Source organism: Anolis carolinensis, chromosome 4 (assembly GCF_035594765.1).
Source record: "Anolis carolinensis isolate JA03-04 chromosome 4, rAnoCar3.1.pri, whole genome shotgun sequence".
Classification (NCBI taxonomy): domain Eukaryota; kingdom Metazoa; phylum Chordata; class Lepidosauria; order Squamata; family Dactyloidae; genus Anolis; species Anolis carolinensis.
In genome coordinates, this window is record NC_085844.1 from 63442499 (window position 1) to 63462417 (window position 19919).

The following is a 19919-nucleotide window of genomic DNA, read 5'->3' on the forward strand; positions in this document are numbered from 1 at the left end:
CTCGGTTGGTGGATGGCTGCTTTGTCTTAGAGTCTATAATGTTGGTTAATTGATTAAAACTATTTTTTAAACTTGTAGACAGTAGAATAAAGATACAGTAGAGTCTCACTTATCCAACATAAATGGACCGGCAGAACATTGAAAAAGCAAAAATGTTGGATAATGAAGGTTTAAGGAAAAGCCTATTAAACTTCAAATTACGTTATGATTTTACAAATTAAGCACCAAAACATCATGTTTTACAACAAATTGACAGAAAAAGTAGTAGATGGTAACGTTATGTAGTAATTAATGCATTCATGAATTTAGCACCAAAACATCGCAATATATTGAAAACAGTGTTTAAAAAAACATTGGCTACTAACAAATTGACTACAAATAAAGATAGAATTGCATAAAATGAACTTACTGTAGCAACATTGTTGGAAATTAAATCCATAAAATGTTCAATCTTTGCTGCCTAGAGAAACAGCTGTGGATTGGGGCAGGAAGCAAACTGTGTTGGATAATCCAGAATGTTGGATAAGCAAATGTTGGATAAGTGAGACTCCACTGTACGTTTGAATGTTTGTATTTATTTCTTCCAACCTGACTCATTGCTCAAAATGTGGTATTGTATTTGTTTACAGTAAATGAGAGATTTGTGTTTTCTTCACATTTCTCACCCTACAACTAAGAAAATATCGATAATAAGACTTTTGGGGAAGGATACATGTTGATAGTACTATGTATTATACTGAGGTCTTTGTGAACAGTTTTTTAATTATGGAATCTTAAGGAAACTCTTAATGCATTTTTTCAGATGACCCACCACATAATGTGGTATATCAGAATGAAGAGGGAAAATGGGTGACAGATCTTGCGTACTACACCTCATTTGATAAAGAACAAACAGAAAATATTCCAAATGTTAGTGGAGGCTTTGTAGCTGGGTGTAAGTTTGATAATATTCTTAATCCTTTATTTCATTGTTATTTTGTTCCTTGGTACTTCATTCAAATTAATTTACTGACTTGAAAGGAACTCCCTTTGGATTTATAAAATGTAAGTGGTACAAATAATTACTTGTATTGCTTGCAAATTTCTAAGTAGATTTCTTCAAAAGTTCTACGATTTTCTTTGTAATCAAAGGTATATAAGTTGTGTTGCAAGGAACATGCTTTTTGGAATGTTTCTATTTCTAAAAATAACATGTGTTGGAAACAGATCACTTGAATGTTCCACATGTTTTGTAGGTAATGTAATGCAGATGACTGTAGGCTGGCAGTGAAACAAAAATAATGTTTCATCATTATTAAATACTTCTGTGTAAGACAAGGGCAAACTGCTAATATATCTTAAAATACACCTTTCAGAGATACAAAGTGGACTAGCCCATCTGGAGTGTAGATTTTTCCTGGCTTTCAAATTCTACACATGATTAGTAATAATACAAACAGGGGTCTTAGATGCCAGAAACTTGGTTTGCTCAAAAAGCTGCTTCTTAAAAAACTGGACTGATTTCTTCTGATGGATGTTCCCATACAATTGCAAACTCATAGAAAGTTTTAAATTAACTTTCTGTATTTCTTCAGTTCTAAGAAACACTTTCTTTCCTATATAAACATCTCTAAAAATGGGGGTGTGTCTTAGAATTGCAGGTGTATCTTATGAAGTTTTCTTATGGTGGTACTGAAATTAATCATTGGCACCTTCTACATGAAGAAATACACTACTTACAATTACATGCCCTTGCAAGAAACAGATTAAAACCTAAAGTGCACTGTATGTTCCCAGTACTATATTTCAGCCTCCAACTCACTGATCAAGTGTGCTAGTACAATTTGACATATGGTGAGAAAGTAACTTATCCTTTCCCCTCCTTTTTTTCTTGGAAAGCTGAAGCAATTGCTATGATTGCCCAAGATCAAGAAGAATTTGAGAAGGAGCACAGGTTTATGCAGGTAGCTAACATTCTGAAGAAACAATTCTGGAATGCAATTTTTGTGCAAATGTTCATTTTTGACACTTGTACTTGTTGCAATTTCAGGAAGAAAAAATGGATTCGCAAAATACCTCTGTATTTGGGGATTCATCATGGAGATCATTTCATAATTGCAATCCCTTAAGGGCTTCACAAATTAATCTTACCAAAGATGCCAGTTATGTTCGACTCTCTCTGGGAGAGTTTTTTGGTCAGAGATCTGAAGCTCTTGGCTGCCTTGGAGGAGAGGGTGATGTGAAACGGGTATGTAACTGATTTCCATTTCTTTCAGGGTTTTTTTTACTGGTTTTTGGATTTCTGCTTGTGAGAAAATTGCCATCTCTTTGATCCACTAGAGGTGTTTTGGCAAATTGTAGAAGAAGAGTAAATGAATATAGCTAGGTGAGAGCAAACAAGCTTCGTACACAGAAAAAACTAGGTTTAGTTTGTGACAACCTACTAATTTAGCTGGGCCTAAGGGTCCTAAATATTCTGAAAGAGGCCTACACAATCTAGTCCTCCAGATGTTTGGGACTCCCAACTCCCAGAAACCCTAGCCAGCTTGCCCAATGGTCAGGGCTTCTGGGAGCTGAAGTCCAAAACGCCCAGAGGGCTGCCAAATGTGCTGACCTGCTCTAAAAGCACCAAGTCTCATTTGTTATCAGAAGCTAAGCTGGGCCATCACTGTATAATTTTGGATAGGAGACTGGCAATGAATCCCAGGTGCTGTGGATGATATTCTAGAGAAAAGAATCAGCATGATAATCTTTTAAGAGTTCCTTGCCAAAGAAAACCTTATGAAATTCCTGGGGTTACTATAAATCACTCGTTGACTTAAAGGCACATACACAAAGGAGAGGTAACGCCTAAGATCTATTATAAAGTGCCAACACTATATTTTCCTAGTTCTTTTATTTATTTTACTCAATAAGTGATTTCAAATGCTTTTGAAATTTATAAAAATGTAATATTGTTTCCTCCTACAGCCCTCTTTTGGTTATGATATTACATCTCCAGAGAAGAGGCAGCCTGTACCTTTGTTGAATCAGTCTACTATATCAAATGTAAATATTGATGAACAAAATTTGGAGATATCTGGTAGTCTTCAAGGTAATGTCTATCAAAGTTAGGTTTTTTTTCAAAGTTAGTAGCACATATCCTAATCAAAAGTGACAATGTGTTTGTCTGTTGGGTCACATTTGATATCTGAAACCTCTTCAATGATCTGTGTGGAAATCTATTTATTTTCATGGGAATTCAGAACAGTGCACAACATAACACACCACTTATCCATGAAAACGTATACATTGAGATAGAAAGTTCTGTGCTCCTCAGCTTTCCTCCTCATCTGCCCTTTTTTCTTTACTACCGGAATGTTTGGAGAAGGGTCTCCATCCAAACTTGATTGATATGCAGTTGGTTCTTCTGTTACTGAGAAATTCATACTTCTGAATTCTTGATAATCAGCTTTTTAAATTAATTGTTTCATCACTATTCTCCAGCTTTGTGCTTGGCAGTGTCCAGTGAAATAAAGTAGCTGCAAAGTCACATGGAAAAATCCATTTTTTATGATCTCTGTGAAATGTGAACTATGAGCTTTAATCAACCTGTATTCTAAGACACCATTGATTGTAAGACGCACACTAATTTCAGTACCATGAACAGAAAAAAAGCTTTATTTGTATATAAGAAAAACACCTGTGATTCTAAGACTGACCTCATTTTTAGAGATGGGGCGGGAGTGCATCTTAAAATAGAAGAAATAGGGTATTTTTTTCTCAACCTGAATAAATTTTTGAATAGTAAGTGTATGTCTGTATGGAGTTACCTTCAGAATGGCTACAATTAAATTTGATACCTTTATATTTTACTTTATGATTCTGTTTTATCTTAATTTGTTAACTCTGTTGAAAACAGAGTTATCTAGTTTGGGCTATGGAGAATTAGTGTTTCATAAAAGCTAGGCTGTCCTTGGTGAAGCTGGTGTATGACAGGAGAGGAAGGGCATTATGTTCTAGAAGCATAGTGTATCAAATTTCAGGTGACAGAGCATGGTCACTATATCTGAATTTGAAATAAATATGCATAAAATTAAATCTCTCTCTTTCTCTCTCTTTGGTTTTTAGGGGATGTAGGAAAGAGTTTTAAAGAAGAATCATATATAGCATCTGCTACATTTGATCTTGGTGAAGTGGGCTCACCAGTGAAAGACAATATGAGTGTAAGTACACAATAAGAAATGGACAGAATTTGACAAAAAAGTATTGATTAAGTTTACAAAAATACCAAATATTTTATATGCCATAGGATAATTGTTTTTTAGAGAGTCAATTGTACATCACAGTGTTTCTCAAAAGTTTTGATATTGAGAACAGAGCATTAAAATGTATACTATATTAGTAAAAGTTTTGCATTCTTAGTTCCACTTCCTCATTGATTTCTGCCTTTCAACAATCTAGAATATTAATACCCAATGTGTTTTTTCATAACAGTTGAATAGTTTTTTTTGCTCAACTTGTCTTGAGTATTTTTGTAATGAATCTTTATACATATCTTAACTGTAGGATGTTAACATGTCAGTATTATATTTTGCCAATTTTTAGGAGAAACTTGAAGCAAGAAAAATTCAGCATGGGCACCATGATGTAGAGGCTTCTATCCTAAGTATGAGTACAATTGCATCTGCCATTGCAGATGCTTCTGTTAGTGCTGAACCTTCACAGCTAGCTGCTTTAATGATGAAACTCTCAAGTAAAAGTCAGAAAGAAGATAATATTTCTAAAGCTACCAAGCTCAAAGATTTTTCTGCCATCAGGCAACTATTATCCACCAGTACAGCAAATAGCAAGCCTGAAAGTATAATTAAACATGAAGAAATTGTCTCAAATGGGCATAAATCGGGCAGACAAGAATGTGAAACTGCGAGTTCTGGAGAGTCATCCAAAATTAATTTTTGTATTCAGTCTGGAAAAAAGAAGCAGCATCTGGAAAAAATAAAGGAGGAAAGGTGTATCAGAAATTTACATTGTGATACTAGTTCTTCTGAGTGGAAACAAGAAATGAAAAATACAGAAAAATCTTCTAATATTGGTAAATATATTCAGACAGAAATTATCTTCTGTAACATGTTTTAAAGAAAGGTTATCTAAATGTATTGAGACACCTTTGGAGGGCTATATAGCAACACTTCCTGGTGAGCTTTAATCTTAAAATGTTTTCTACGTGTAGTAGCTCTACAGATTCTAAACATACTTTCCAGATGTACAAAGAACAGCAATTAATTTTTATGTTTTTATGAAGTCATTTGCAAGTGGCCTGTGTAATTTCAGGAGGAGGAAAGGTCCTTTTGTAAATCCACATTTGGATGTCTTGACATAATAAGCATTCTGACTTCACACAGATCAATTTAATCTTCCCTCTTGTGTGAGCCTGAAAATGAACAGTAAAGTCATTTTCTGTAGTTTCCCATTTTCGTTCAGAAGATAAACTGTAAAACATACTGTGATATAAATTTTATAATATTCAAATAGATATGTGTGGGATTTTAAAATTTTTATTTAGGAACTTAAAATTGTACCTTGCTTTTCTGTCTTTTGGTGGCGGTTGTATATTTCTGTGATCAGTGGCTAATATTTAAGATTAATTTTGTCACAGCAACACAGTCTAGCTTGCAGAGCCTGCCTGAAGGCTGTATCCATAAGTATGTATCTATGGTATAGTAATTTAAATAGCCAGTTACAGCTTTCATTTAATACCTAATTGTTAAACCAATTTGAATTCTCCGATTTGATTCATATTTTATTTACTTATTACTACTAACTAATGCTTGTCTAAGCTTTTTATCCCCGCAAAACTAGTTTAGAAGCAAAAAGGAATGACCAACTTACAGGATTTCTTTTGTCTTTATTCAGTTGATTCTGAACTGGAAGAAATAGATAGCAAGAGCAATCATCCCTACAGTTTAAACTCTACTGCAGCATTTGTTTCCCATTTTCCAGTATGTGGTAACGAAGAAGAAGCTAAAGACCATGTTATGTTTGAGGAGACTCAAAACAGTAAAATCTTGAAAGGAAACGATATATACAGTGAAGGAAGACATGTAACTTTCGAAAACCTATCTCCTGATAACAGAAAAAATATTGGTAAGTAAGAATGTAGCTGCACCACTTCTACAGCACCTTTTTTGACCTAATAAAAATATATGACCTAATAAAATTCACATTCCTTATTGTATTTCATATTGTTAATGAAGAATTTCTGTGTTATCACACCTTGTAAAGGCAATGCTTAGCCAAAACTTTAGTATTCCCTTTTGCCATTCATCCTGACACTTGGTGGAGGCAAGCTTCAACTAATGCACTGCAGTAAAAAAAAAAAAAACCCTTGTTTCTGGATTTTATTGCACAACTTTACATTGCTTAGTTTCTATTTACATTTATTTCTTTGATTCATAGTGGAGTTTTCTCCCAGAGGTTGGGTTCTTAATTGAATGACACAATTACAAAACCAAGCACAGGAAAAGTTAAGCTTCTTGTCCTCCTTCATTAGTAACATCTACACAGTGTGGTGTTCACTGGCCTAAGGAGCATAAATGTTAACATTGTATTCTGATGGATGACCTTAAAGTTCAAAGATTCTTTTTGATCAAAAAGGGTTTATTTGTGTGAAGATTCTTTCTTTGGCCTATGCTTGCAGTTTTGTGGAAGGTTGGTGTAGTCTGCAACTATAACAATACATTCTAGGGTAACTTTTTCTTATGTATAAACACTAACATATGACGTTTTAGAAATGTTTTAATTTCTGTTGCTATTGTGAGCCCAGTATAAGCTTCAGTAATATCTCCTGGGATGTTTTATTCCTGAGATGGTCAGAGTCGTTAGAGAGTCTCGTGTAACTGGAAAAAAACTTCATTAATCTAGTATATTTGTTTTTCAAATTTTCAGGTGAAGCAGCTGTAGTAGTTAAACAGACGCTTACAACTTCTATCACCAATGCGGAGGCATCAGAAAATGAACAGTACAATTTCAGGCCTTCAACCTCTCCTCTTACTCATTCATCTCCAAGTGATACTTCTTCTTCAACTGCTTCTTCAAGGTAGCAACTTATGTGAAATTGGGAAAAGCACACGTAGATGTGATTGGGAGATATTATTTCAGATAACACTGGCCAATACACATTTTGGTGTTTCAATGTTAGCCCTGTTTATATTTGACTTGCTGATCTCAAAACTCACACAATTTTTCCCTGTTAGTTCTAATTTTGGAGATACAAAACAAATGCCACTTACCAGTTGTCTGATCACTCATAGAAAACAATGCTAACCATATCTAAGAAACCAGAGCTTGATGCAGTGTAACCAATACAATTTTCTGAATCAGTGCCTCAAAAAACCCTAGGAACAGGACTAAAAACCAAGACACCAACAAATTTTTGTTGTTTTTGTTATGCTGTGTAATGAGTTGAGAATGTGGCCTAAAGGCTCAACAACCTAGAAAATAACTTATTCTGACTCCAAAACTTTCATATCTACCCCTCATTATTACAAAGGTGCCCGTTTGTAATACTAGCTTGAAAGGTTTTTCAAACTAGCTCGAAAAGTTTGATCAGCGCTGCTAGAGCCCTCCTGGAGCTGTAGTTTGTTTTCTGATCTCTACATCCCAAAAAACCACACCAGAAGTTTCCTGGTACATCTTTGGCTAATTTCCAGGGGCTCAAGCATGAATAAAATTGCTCACCCATTATAGATTATTATAAATTATGCTGTCAGCCTGTTGGACAGCATTGCCTGCTTGTATTGGAAACAACTGTCTGGCAGCCAGTGAGTGGTATTTGTCATTCTTTTCTTTTTTATAAAACGGAAAATGCCAACAATTGAGTTTGGATACTGTATATATTAAATGTGGCTTCTCTTGTTAAGATACTGTCCTCCTATTGTATTTACCCATTTATAAATTTGACATTTGCAAATGTTATATTTGCCTCTGATTTTATCTGTGCACACATCCAAAAAAGTTAGGGAAGAAAGATGAAGTAGTGGAGGACTTTGCATCATGTTGAGAGTTTAAATTAAAAAATGAGATACTGCCGTTGTTTACAATTATTGCATTTGATTGGTGCTGTAGTTTTCAGTTATGCAACATAGGAAACTATTGTGGGTTGCATAGTTGTGGTTAAAAATTCTAGGAATTTAAAACTGCATTGAAGAGTAGCATAATCTGATTTATTAATGCAAATTGAGACTTGCTGAATATGTAAGCGTGAGGCAGGCATAAATTTACAAATTAAGATGTCCTTAAAATATTTTTTAATGATGTTATGGAAATTGTTTTCCCAGTTCCCCTCATTATTAAAGCAGGTTTGAAATAATATCCATATAAATAATTATTGTAGAGTAGGAGAGATAAAATACATCAAATTAATATCACAAGAAGAATAAGTAATATATTCTTTTTAAAAATGGAGATAGTGTTTAAGATCAAAGTTAAGACTGAAGTAAGTAGGGCTTTTTTAAGACAAAAGATGGAAGAAAACAACTATACTTCTTGATGAGGATGTTCTATTATTTGTTCCCACAAGTTCCAAGAAAATTAATTTAAAATTACTGGGTTAGTCTTTGGGTCTGGGTAGCTTCATATGCATGCAGGAAGTAATCGAATAATCCAATGGTAAATAAATTTGGTTTCAAAATTTCAATTCCGTTATTTTAAATTGGGCTCAGATGTGAACGGTAGTGAATGCAACCTAATAAAGAATTGTAATATACTCCAGTTGCTTGAGTCAAGCTAGCATGTCGTCTGCTGCATTCTGCACTAGTTGAAGCTTTTGTACAGTCTGAAACATAGCTTTGCATAGAAACCAGGGCATGAATGAATGTTGGAAGCAATTTCTGCTCTTCTGCAGTAAGATCACAGCTGCTATATCAACCTATGCTGGTAAAAGATATGCCTAACTGCCATTGGTCCCTCTGATTGTACCATACTGCATTCAGAATGAACCTCAAATTTACGTGTGGATATCTTTTAAAAAGCTTTTGTTCTGGTTCTTAGATCTGATTGTCCTAATGCAGCCCCTAATTTTAAGGAACCATCTTGCAATGATACTACTTTACCTCTGGGGTACACTGATCCCAGCTTGCAACGATTGACTTTTGTTTCTGCCACAGAAAATGCTCTAAATTATCTAGCATTGTCTACTTCAGAGACATGTCGAGTAAGTAGATGGTTAAATGTTTTGCCATTTGTATATATTGTGCTTATATTTAATTCTTTTTCTTGTAGTTTAGCCTTTCTTTGAGGTAATATTAAATGCTATACAAGTACTGCTGTAACGTGCCAGATTCTAGCCTGTGTAATCTGGATTAAAACTGAAACCCAATTACCGTACATTGTTTCTGTTCCTTATAGGTACAGTGGAGTAGCAGGGCTAGTACTGATGATAATGTCATAGTTATATGTTTCCTGGCGAAACAGTTATCACGTATCACCATGATACTGCAGACTAAATAGTGAGAAAGTGGAATTAAATATATATTGTCCAAGTGTTAAGAGCAATCATTATCTTTGCTGCTGTTTTTAGTTTTCAGCAGTAACATTTTAAATGTAATGTTTAAAGAGTGCATTTGAATCAAAATTATATTAATTTGAATGTGTCATAGTTGTCTTTTGAGACTAAAGTTTTTAAACAGATCTCTCGACATGTATGGCCATGACCCCTGATTTTAAGATTACCATATATTATGAATGCAGCTAGCTGTCCACATTTGTGCTTTTGGTTTTTGTGGATTTGATTTCTGTCAGATTACATGTCACTGCTTCTGGAGCTGGCTTACACCATCTTTTACATGGGTTTATAAGTCTTGATCGGGCTTCCTAGTCTCTCTGCAAGCTTCATGAGACTGAAAAACACTGTGAGAGAGTGGGAACAGGTTAATAAAGCCTTCTTAAAATTGTGTTGGGTAGCATGCATGCACACACCTGCTACAGATTTCTGCATTGCAGTTTGACTGTCTGCTTCCTCAGTCCCCACCCATAGCAGCCCATGTTTCCTGGAAAGTCGTTGAAAGCAATTGGATGGAGTGGGGTGTATTTTTTGGCAATCTGATTCTTCCCTTGTTCCTGACTTCGGAATCTAGGACATAACCCAAAAAACCCCTCACACATTCAGGCACAAAGAGGCAGCTATATGGCCTTTTCAGCAGCCTAATCTTTTATCTCAACTCTCCCCTGAGCTGGGCAGGCTAACATCTCTGGAAGAGATTGCTTTTTGAAGATCTAATCCTTTAACAGACACAGATCCATGTGCACACACACACGGAATCTGATCTGGTCTTGACAACTTTTAAAACTCCAGCTCACTTCGCAAGGAGCACACATGTGCACATATGGTGCAAAGCAAGTAAGAACTGGCACATCTTATTCGTTTAGTGCTTGCGCGTTACAATTCTGTACTTTTTGCGTGTGATAAATATGGGGATTTTACTGGGTTGCAGGGTTAAGGTATTCGATTTTTCTAGTTTCATGGGGGGTTCTGTACTCCCAACTCCTGAGAATGTAGAGGGCTGACTGTACCAATAACACGTTGATGCCTTTTGTTTAGACTAATCGTCCCAGTGAGTTGAGCACAACAATAGTTTGGACCAGTCCAACTTCATCATTGGAGCAAGAAAATAGGGGAAAACTTCATTTGCAAAATGAGATCAATCAGCCAAGAAAACATCCTAAAAAGCTAGAAGTAGACGAATCTGCTCAACTGACCTGCCTACCTGAAAACCAGAAATCAACTGGAGAGCTTCCCCCTAAAAGAGAAGATGAGTCTGCACAGAATAATCCAAATAACAATGAATTGACTTGTGTTGATATCCCTGTAACAGAGCATGACTGTAAAAACATGGCTCAGAAACTAGGCCTATCCTTGCTAAAAAATGTGCCTGCTTTTGATGCTCTAGACGGCTATATTGCAGTAAATCAAAACAGAACAAATTTCAGAAATAGTGGTGTTGCTTCAGACTGTCCACCAACATCTTCTGGAATTCCAACCTTGCTTACAGGCTGTTCCCTTACAAGAACTCCATTTGCCCAACACTATCTAGGAAGCTTGCAGTCTCAGACAAATGTTTTGCCTCAGTATCATGTTGGTTGTCCTCCAGTTTTTGGTGTTCCAGCAGGACTTATTTATTCTGCCATCCCTTTGGATCATGTTCAAAATTCACTGACTGCTGGATTGGCATTACGTGCAGATGTGACATCCAGAGTATTAGGTACAACTCCACATTATAACTTCCCATCAAACCAGAATTTACTCGGCCCATCTATAACAGGGCAAATAGCTGAAAGGGAGGAATCCATGCCATTTGGCTATGGTAAGTCAATTCTTTTTATATATAGTACTGTTTTCTAAATTATAGTGTCATATAGATTTCTTGGTCCCAATTTTTAACCCCTTAGTTGAGCAGAATTTCCACTTTGTGAAGCCTCTTTGTCTAGAACAGGGCTTCTTAAACTTTCTGTTTTTCAAACAGCTTCTCTAAATCAAGGCTTCTTAAACTTTTTCCATTCATTACCCCTTTCTGCCTGAGAAGCTTTTTGTCATCCTAGGTATATAGATATATAAAATGGATATAAAAATCAAGCATTTCCTGATAATAAACCAGCATTTGCAAGGCTTGCTAAACAGGCAGATTTTCCTTTTTATAAAGTACGGCTGAAGTCATTTCTGCAGAGTCCACTGTAAACACTGCAGTGTAAATCTGTTACATTGTCAGTAACATTTGTGTAAATGGGTGATCTTCAGAAACCTGTTTCCTGTTTTAAGCTGTAAGTGTAACAAAACAGACAACTGAAATGACATATTTGTTGGAATCAGATGTAGAATTAAACATTCTTTTCCTCAGTTTTGCTTCTAATTATTATAGGCTAACAAAATAAACATGAAACTAAACACATACCTTTTAAACAATTTTTTAAGTCTTGCTGGCTTTTCTTTTTCTTTCCTAGTACGTGTGAAAGTCCCTGCAGAAGTAAAGTTCCCTTATTCATGCTGTGTAGGACTGACTTCACACACAGTTCTTAGTATTCTTAACCCATCTGAAAGGTGGCTACAAGTCAGCATCAACCTTCTTAGTGTTATGCTTAATGGGGAAAAGGTATGTATCCAGGCTTGATGTATAGGTTAATTTATGTGTTTTATGGAGTATTACAAATCCTAGTAATTTTGGGTTCATGCTGCTGAAGAAGAAAAATACCTGGATATTAATGGGGCTAACCAGTACTATAAAGATTTCCACTCACTGTGGTGAAGCTTTTATGTTTGTGCTCAAGTAGAGGTTGGTATACATCGGGACAACAGCTGGAAGATGACTTTATATTCATAAATGTCTTTCTAGAATTTTGTATTTGTAATGTCTCTAGAATATATATTTTGGCTCATTTATGTCCTTTTTGTCATTTTCTAGATGGACCCTCAGAAACACAAATGTCTACTGTTTAAGAACAAAACTGTCATAGGACCCAGTACTTCAGAAGAGCTAAAAATGCTATTTTTACCTTGTAAGGCAGGAGTCTTCCAATGTGTACTTAGTGTTGCCTCTTGGCCATTTTCTGCAGATGCAGATACAGTTGTACAGGCAGAGGCCTTGTCTACCAGGGTAACAGTGAATGCAGTTGCTGAAAATCCTAACATAGAGGTAAAAATTGTGAGAAATAGGTAGTTTGTACTTATTCAAATTTGTTGTAAGCCTCCTTTCATAAGATAAATTTTTTGATGTAGAGCATAAAGAGAGCAAGAATAAGAAACTCACTTTAATCAACTTCAAAAATTTAGGTTGCTTTAAATGTGGAAATAGTTTCCTATTTATGTAAAGCCCAAAATAATTTGTACTAAGTGGCCCACACTAGGGAAAGTTTTCCATCAGTGAAGTGGCCCTGGAAATAAAAAAAAACATTTTGTTTGCATGAAAAACTCACTTCAATGGTAGTGCATGAAGATAGACAAACAATGTGTACTAGTTGGTATCAGAGAAGACGCTACAAGTACTTGAGTTTCATGTAGGTTGGGTGTGTATCAACATTTCTTGTATCCAGAAAATAGTGCTAGAGAAGACTGTGATGACTGCATTATGTAATACATAACACTGCTAGTAATTTCAAATAGTATGATTGAAGTAATGCAGTCGCCACAGTCTTCTCTGGCACTGTATTTTACACTAACTGACGTTTTCACTGATAACTCTACATAAAACTCATTGCAGTTATCCAACCAGATGTCATGGGAATGTAGATGATTGGCTTTCTGTTCAAAAGAGAAACACACCCAGAATCTCTATTCTGGTTATCTTTCAGCTATAACTTTATGTCTCTGTACGAAATGTGGTTTTGTATACCTCATTTGCTAAACGTATTATTCTTTCTACTTTTTTTGGTATTAGGTGAAAGCAGGAAAGACAAATTGTCTTGACTTTGGTGATTTGCCATCAGGCAGCTGGAAAGCTCTCCCACTGAAACTGACTAACAAGACTTGTGCTAGAGTGCCAGTCAGACTTGTTATTCATGCTGTAAGTATCTAAGCTAGTATTTATTATTAGTGCAAAAGTAAGCAATATATTGTGTTGTGACTGATTTTTTTAAAAGTATATTGACAGCTATATTGATTGATGTGGGAAATAATATGGCATCTGGAAAATTTGAGTTATAATATCATCTTGCAAAAAGTTTCTATATTACCTGAACAGGAGTCAGTAACATAACATATTGGAAACACCAATATTGCCCTAATTCTTAAAGTGTAAAATCATTTTTATTACAGAATGCTGTAGCATGGCGCTGTTTCACATTTACCAAGGAACCAGTTAACTCTACTCTTAGAAGTGCAGATCATACTTACATTTCCCAGTTAGCAGCCCCTTCAGTGATATCCCATATAATGAATGCAAGCTGTAATGAGCAAGTAAGTACTGTAGGCTAGAGTGATTTAGTTGAATTAATTAAAGTAATATATTATTGTATTCTCAGCTTCTAGCCTGCTATTAGTTTAGAATTATTTAGGGATTATTTTATATTTAGTAGCCCCATTGTATGACAGAGTTTCTGGCCATGTTGCAAAGTTAGCAATTAACCTGATGTTTAAGTGGGCAGTATGCTTTTTCTTGTCAGTTACAAGGAAGACCATGCTTCCAACTTAAAAAAGGAAGAAACTGAACATCCCATGCTCCAGACTCTTCTCTCCTTCCTCAGTAGATAGTTTAAGATAATAGAGACTTGTGCATCTTTGTCTTTTCATGCTGTGTTCACTCTGAGATTATATAGTCAGTCAGTATTTCATTTCAATCTTGTATTCACATAATGCTATAAAATATACTTTCTGTTATTGATGCTTTTTTCAGGATCCCGAAGTTCTAGTGGTTTGGGTCCTGTTCCAGGCACCAAGCAAATGTGTATCTTCAGGTATACTTTTTTATCTTGTTTAATTAATGTAAACATAATTAAGAAATTAAGTGACATTGTTAGTCCAAAGGAACAAAAACCTGTCTAGAATTAATGCTTGGTTATTCTTCCCATGAAATTTTTAGTTTCACAGGTTGTATGTACTTCTTGGATTAAGCCCTGAGCTTGATTGTTTTAGTGGTGGCCAGGAGTTTGCACAGTTAAAACATGTCTGTGCCTGCTCTGCCCACTCCTGAGGCTGTCTGATATGTCCTCATGATAATGTGGCTTGGTTACATCCCATTTGGATTAGTGTAAAACATTCTGTGTGGAGCTTTCTTTATAAAGTATTTGAAAAATTAAAAGGACACAAGGAAATTGTGCTAATCAGTTATAGGAAGAAGAGAAATCCCTTGCTGTGACAATTTCAGTGCCTGCCAATTGCTTTTTAACTGTCCCTTAATTTTATTACTGTTTTTAGTTGAATTTTAACTTATAAGCCACTTTGAGTCTCCCTGTAATGGGAGGATAGTGCAATATAAGCTGAAAACCCTTTCTCCCCAGATTGTTTGGGCCCAGCAGATGAGTACTTTGCAAGAATTGATGTGGAGCTTGATTGTCCAGAGCCAGCTAATGTCCTAAGAAGTGTTCCTCTAAGTGCAAGATGTGGAACCCCTCTGATATTTGCTCCAAAGGGCCTACAGGTATATTCTTTAGAACCATGCCCTTTGATATAACTTACTTCTTTCTCTGTTGGAACTTTGTTACATGTTATCTTTTTTTTCTAGACTTTATATATGTCTACAGAGATTGGATTGTCTACAAGACAGCAGTTGCCATTAAGGAATGCAGGGAATATTAAAGTTGACTTGAAGATCACGGTAAACTGCTTAATCTATAGTTCTGTTTTTTTCCTCATCAGTAATCAGCCAGCTCTACCATCCTAAATGGTTATTTCAGTGATCAGAGATTCTATTCATTTTTTGTGAAGTCCTTGAGAGACGTTTGAGAAAGTGTGTTGTGTCCTGTTGGTTGCCTAGGAGAAGTTCTTAGGAACTTTATTTAGATGGTTCCTTCTCCTGTTCCTTCTTTTCCTTACTTGGAATATTTTTTTTTTCAGCCCTACAATGTCTTTTTAAAAATAACAGCTCATCTCCTTTCTATATGTATTTCATATCCTTTCATTTTCTTTGCTTTTATTTACTGCATTTATACCCTGCCCTTCTCACCCTGAAAGGGACTCAGAGCGGCTATCGAGTAGGAAGCAATTATAAAATAAAAGTATACATTAAAAACCAAAAAGTTAAAAACATCTCACCATTAAAAACAATTTCAAAATACACACTTCTCCGTCGTGGTCTCTGTGAAATCACACATATGGTATTTCTCTGCGCCTGCGCAGTCAGTTCGGAATCTTCTAGAGCTCTAAGATACATTTTGGCGGAAGCCCCGCCCACTCCCCATGAAGGTATATAGCCAGTGGGAGGGGCTACCGCCTTAGTTCTTTTTGTCCGCCGCTTTAGCAGCAGCTAGGAATCTCTTGCTCTTCAGACTAGCTTATTCCCTTGTCTTTTTCTTTTCTTTTTCATGCTAATTTGTCCTTTACAACCTCTTTTAAGTGCTGGGCCTGTAGGGGGAAGCTACCTCAAAGAGATGGGCTTGCTTGGTGCCCACTCTGAGGGAGGGCCGCAGCGTATGCCTCCCCTTACCCTCCCCCCCCAATCTGGCAAATAGCGAGCCACGGCCTTCAGCTTGCCTCATGAGAAAGCCCTTTTTTCCCCTCATCAGCCCAGGATTCAATTGGCGCCAGAGCCGCCTCTCCTTGCACCTAATGATTCACCTCAGAAGCCTCCTTACCTCTGTCTGGGAGCCTGTTTCCTCACAGGCATTCTCCACACAGCCAGCCAGCCCCCTCCCAGCCATCCGCTATGGCCTATATCTTCCCAGCTTCCTCTTTCCAAGAAGAGGCTGAGGCAGCAAATGTCGGGAAAAGGAAAAGGCAGAAAACTCTCTTAGGTGCCTCAGCATCACCCCTCAGGGATACCAGTAATGCTGAAGGTTTTTCTCCTGGAGCTGGAGGAAGCATGCTCCCTGGCTGGAGTTTTAATCTGCGACCCAGACCTCTCCATGGCTCCTCTGCTTCCCTGCGGGGTACAGCATGATCTTTTGCGTGCATGAGGGAGGAACGCAGGCCTCCCTCGGCTCCTCTGCCTCCTTTGGGGGAGGGCATGAGCCTTCCTGCATGAAAGAGTAACGCAGGCTCGGTCCCGTCCTTGCTCAGCTCCTCTGCCTCCCTCTAGTGGTGGCACGAGCCATTGCGCGTGAGGGACGAAAGCACGCTCGGTCCCGTCTCTGCTGAGCTCCTCTGCCTCCCTCTGGTGGTGGCACGAGCCATTGCGCGTGAGGGACAAAGGCAGGCTCGGTCCCGTCTTTGCTCAGCTCCTCTGCCTCCCTCTGATGGACGGCATGAGCTTTCGCGCAGGAGGGAGAAATGCAAGCTCGGTCCTGTCCCCCTTCGGCTCCTCTGCCTTTCTCTGTGTGTGAAGGCATGCGCCTCCTGGAGAGGGGAGTATGCCAATCTCGGCCTCCCTGGTTGCCATGGGGCTCTCGGTACCGACTCTTGAGCTCTCTCCCACCGTGCCTCCAATTCTGGGCCCTGCCATCCACCCCAGGATCGATCTGGATAACCCTTCCTCCACCAGTGAAGTCTTTCAGGGGAGCACCCTTCGAAACCGTGCATCTAAAAGGCCTCTAGAGGGCGCTCATGCTCCCTCCACGTATTGCTCCAACCCATCTGTTCCCACTGGTTGTCGAATCCGACAAGGATTCAGGGTCATGGGTAAGCAGCACCACATATCTATATATTGTGGATACTGGCAGAACTCATTCTTGTGGAAGGCTAACCCTACATAGATTCAGAGCCATACACATGGATGGCCAACAACATTTGTCAGAATGCCTCTCTGAGCCCCACCCAAGTCTCTTCAGGAGAGGGTAGTGGGGTATAGATAAAGTTTATTTGTTCTTATTGTGGTAATACACTTCGCATCAGGCTTCCATTGATAGAATGGGCTCCCTCTAGTTAGGGCTAGCAGCTGGACTTAGCCCAGTGTTCTTTCCCTTCTACTCTAGAATCATAAAGTCATAGAATAGTAGAGTTGGAAGAGACCTCATGAGCCATCCAGTCCAACCCCATTCAGTCAAGAAGCAGGAAATCGTATTCAAAGCACCCCCGACAGATGGCCATCCAGCCTCTGCTTAAAAGCCTCCAAAGAAGGAGCCTCTAGAGAAGGCTTGCAGGCAATATGGCCTTTTAAGCACGACCAGACTTCCCCAGTCCTAATTTTAAGATGAGAAGACTACTTTCAAATGTATACATGTGACTATTTATACTTTTCTCTTGTTCCCTTATTATTGAAATTATTCAAATGCTATTGCTGCTGAGTATGTTATGCTTGATGCTGTTAACAGCACTCACCCTTCCTGTGATGTTACGTGGGCAGTGCTGTCACATGAAATTATACCCAGCTGCTAAGTCAGCAGCCCCTCTGTTTCCAATACCTTGGAAACTGTACAGATGTATTGGAATGATGATCATTTTTATTACTCCCCATCTTTTATCATTGTTATTTCTCAAGTCAGATATGTCATATCTTCAGCCCTCAGTCATTAGCTTCTTCTATTTATGGTTTTGCTGTCTCACTCTGATTTATTTCTATAAATGGGATGGCACATTAGCCTAGCTGGCACGCTAGTCTAGCTGTTGGCCAATGTGGGACCATACAGCATTTCAGCATTAACAGCTTTATAGCATTGCCCACAATGCCTTGCCTCAGAGGAAGAATTGTTTAAGCTACAGACAATGCGGTCACTGTTGCCCATTTTGCTCTAAAATTCTTTAGCCGCTTGTACTGCCTCCATTTTATCAGCTTATGCTTGTTTTATTTATGCAAGGCTTAAACAAAGTCCATAGCCCCAGGATGCAAGTACCCAGGATGCCACAAGAAGCTGCGAAGCTTGAAACCACTCTGTGAGACGCAGCTCCTGTGAGGACCAAAAAAGATGAAGTTATTCAATCATTTCCTCTCAGGCCTGCCAAAGCTACAACCAACAGTCTAAACATGGATGGTCTTCGACCCAACCAATGTAGCAACCTGTAGGTCTCACTCTGTCACACAGGCAAAGGCGCTCTCTTCAGGGAGGCGGAACCTTGGGTTCTTGCGTTTCTCCACTTGGAGCATTCAATGGTGTTTCAGTTAACCCCCATTCTGAGAGCGTTTTGCAGACTTCGTTGCTGCCTGGCACCGCATCACTACAGATGCTCGAATCTTGAACATCATTGACAACAGGTGTGCTATTGAACATATTTCACAAGGATATGGTTGAACACATTTACACCCCTGCTCCTCTACTATGGGAGGAGGTTTGGCTTCGGCTGGATATAGGGGCAATACAAGTGTTCCCTGCCAAGACTTATTGGAGTTTCTTCCCCTGTTGTTCCTGGTCCCCAAGAGGGATGGAGGGCTTCACCACCATAGATTTCAGGGAAGTGAAATTGGCACATCCAGCCCTGCAGATTCTGAATGGCAACTCCCTTCATCACTCACCCCACAGTTAAGGGAGAGGGTCTGGCAGTACCCTATGCCATAGGTTTCTGTTTCCATAGTAGGATATCATACCTCCTGTTCTGATGTGTTTCCTTTTGGCTGGACAACTGTCCCACTAGTTTCTATAAAGTACATGGCAGCTGTTATGGCCCATTTGCACCTTGAGCCTAAGTGGCATAACTGTCCATCCTTGCATCAACAATTGGATTTGCAGCAAGTATAAATGTGATTGATTTGTATCAGAGTCTAAATCTCACTTCATCCTAACATTTCCCCCACTGTGTCTCTTCTCTGGGAATTGAGCCTATTAGTTGCCAGAGGAAAATCTTATTTCTGTCTCTCCCCACCACACTTGTTTCATTAGAGCACCTTAGATGGACTCCTTGCCCTGAGATCATCAGCTGTTCAGATGCTGCGGAAGCTATGGGTATGGCTAGAATTGTCCAACCACTTCTGAGTCACAGGGCCTCCACGACCACAGTATCCCCTCTTGCTACATTGAAGCATTGACCTCTACAGGCATAATTCTGGGGAGCACTTGGCCCTCCTTGCGACAACCCGCGTACTATTCTCTCCATACCACCTCCCGTTCGCCAGTCAATTCCTTGGGTGAACAAAGTGGTTGAGCATGTGTGCCAGAATCTATTCTGCACAACGATCCCCTCAAGGGCACTGACCGTGAACCTCCCCTCTCCTTCTTCATGCTGGGGAGCTTGTTCAGTGAACCTTATGACTCCAGTTTTATGGTCCACAACGGAAGCCTTCCATCTCATCAACTTCCTTGAACTATTAATGATTGAGGAGGCCTCTAGCACCTCCAAACCCTTCTTGGAGAGACATCTGTTCCAAATTATTGCAGGCATTACACAATGAGATGTTATGTCAACGAGCAGGGAAGGAAACCTCCCCCCTTCTGTCATTTATCCTCCATAT

The 19919-nt window shown here is 38.4% G+C and overlaps 1 protein-coding gene and 1 long non-coding RNA gene across 6 annotated transcripts in view; one reads left to right on the forward strand and one right to left on the reverse strand.

Annotated features, from left to right (window-relative positions):
• The window catches only part of cep192 (centrosomal protein 192), a 59060-nt gene that overhangs the window by 15039 nt on the left and 24102 nt on the right, over positions 1-19919 (forward strand). For 2 of the 3 annotated variants that reach the window (XM_008108711.3, XM_008108712.3), the window contains exons 12-28: positions 803-934; positions 1879-1943; positions 2030-2227; positions 2950-3073; positions 4090-4184; positions 4567-5053; positions 5875-6105; positions 6907-7057; positions 9010-9172; positions 10559-11321; positions 11956-12104; positions 12414-12644; positions 13386-13511; positions 13763-13903; positions 14340-14400; positions 14944-15083; positions 15168-15260. In XM_008108711.3, coding sequence (XP_008106918.2) covers positions 803-934; positions 1879-1943; positions 2030-2227; positions 2950-3073; positions 4090-4184; positions 4567-5053; positions 5875-6105; positions 6907-7057; positions 9010-9172; positions 10559-11321; positions 11956-12104; positions 12414-12644; positions 13386-13511; positions 13763-13903; positions 14340-14400; positions 14944-15083; positions 15168-15260 — 3350 coding nt within the window. The remainder of the gene's footprint in view (positions 1-802; positions 935-1878; positions 1944-2029; positions 2228-2949; positions 3074-4089; positions 4185-4566; positions 5054-5874; positions 6106-6906; positions 7058-9009; positions 9173-10558; positions 11322-11955; positions 12105-12413; positions 12645-13385; positions 13512-13762; positions 13904-14339; positions 14401-14943; positions 15084-15167; positions 15261-19919) is intronic. The other variant, XM_008108713.3, reaches the window with a different exon arrangement.
• LOC134298927 (uncharacterized) lies at positions 4232-17023 on the reverse strand. Of its 3 annotated transcripts, XR_010006045.1 has the most exons (4): positions 16237-17023; positions 12505-12633; positions 5851-5885; positions 4232-4947 (listed from the first exon to the last, which is right to left on the reverse strand). It is a non-coding gene; the product is annotated as an uncharacterized LOC134298927 (long non-coding RNA). The 3 variants fall into 3 exon arrangements; XR_010006043.1 differs by having other exon boundaries at positions 5851-12633; positions 16237-17016; XR_010006044.1 differs by lacking the exon at positions 5851-5885 and having other exon boundaries at positions 16237-17013.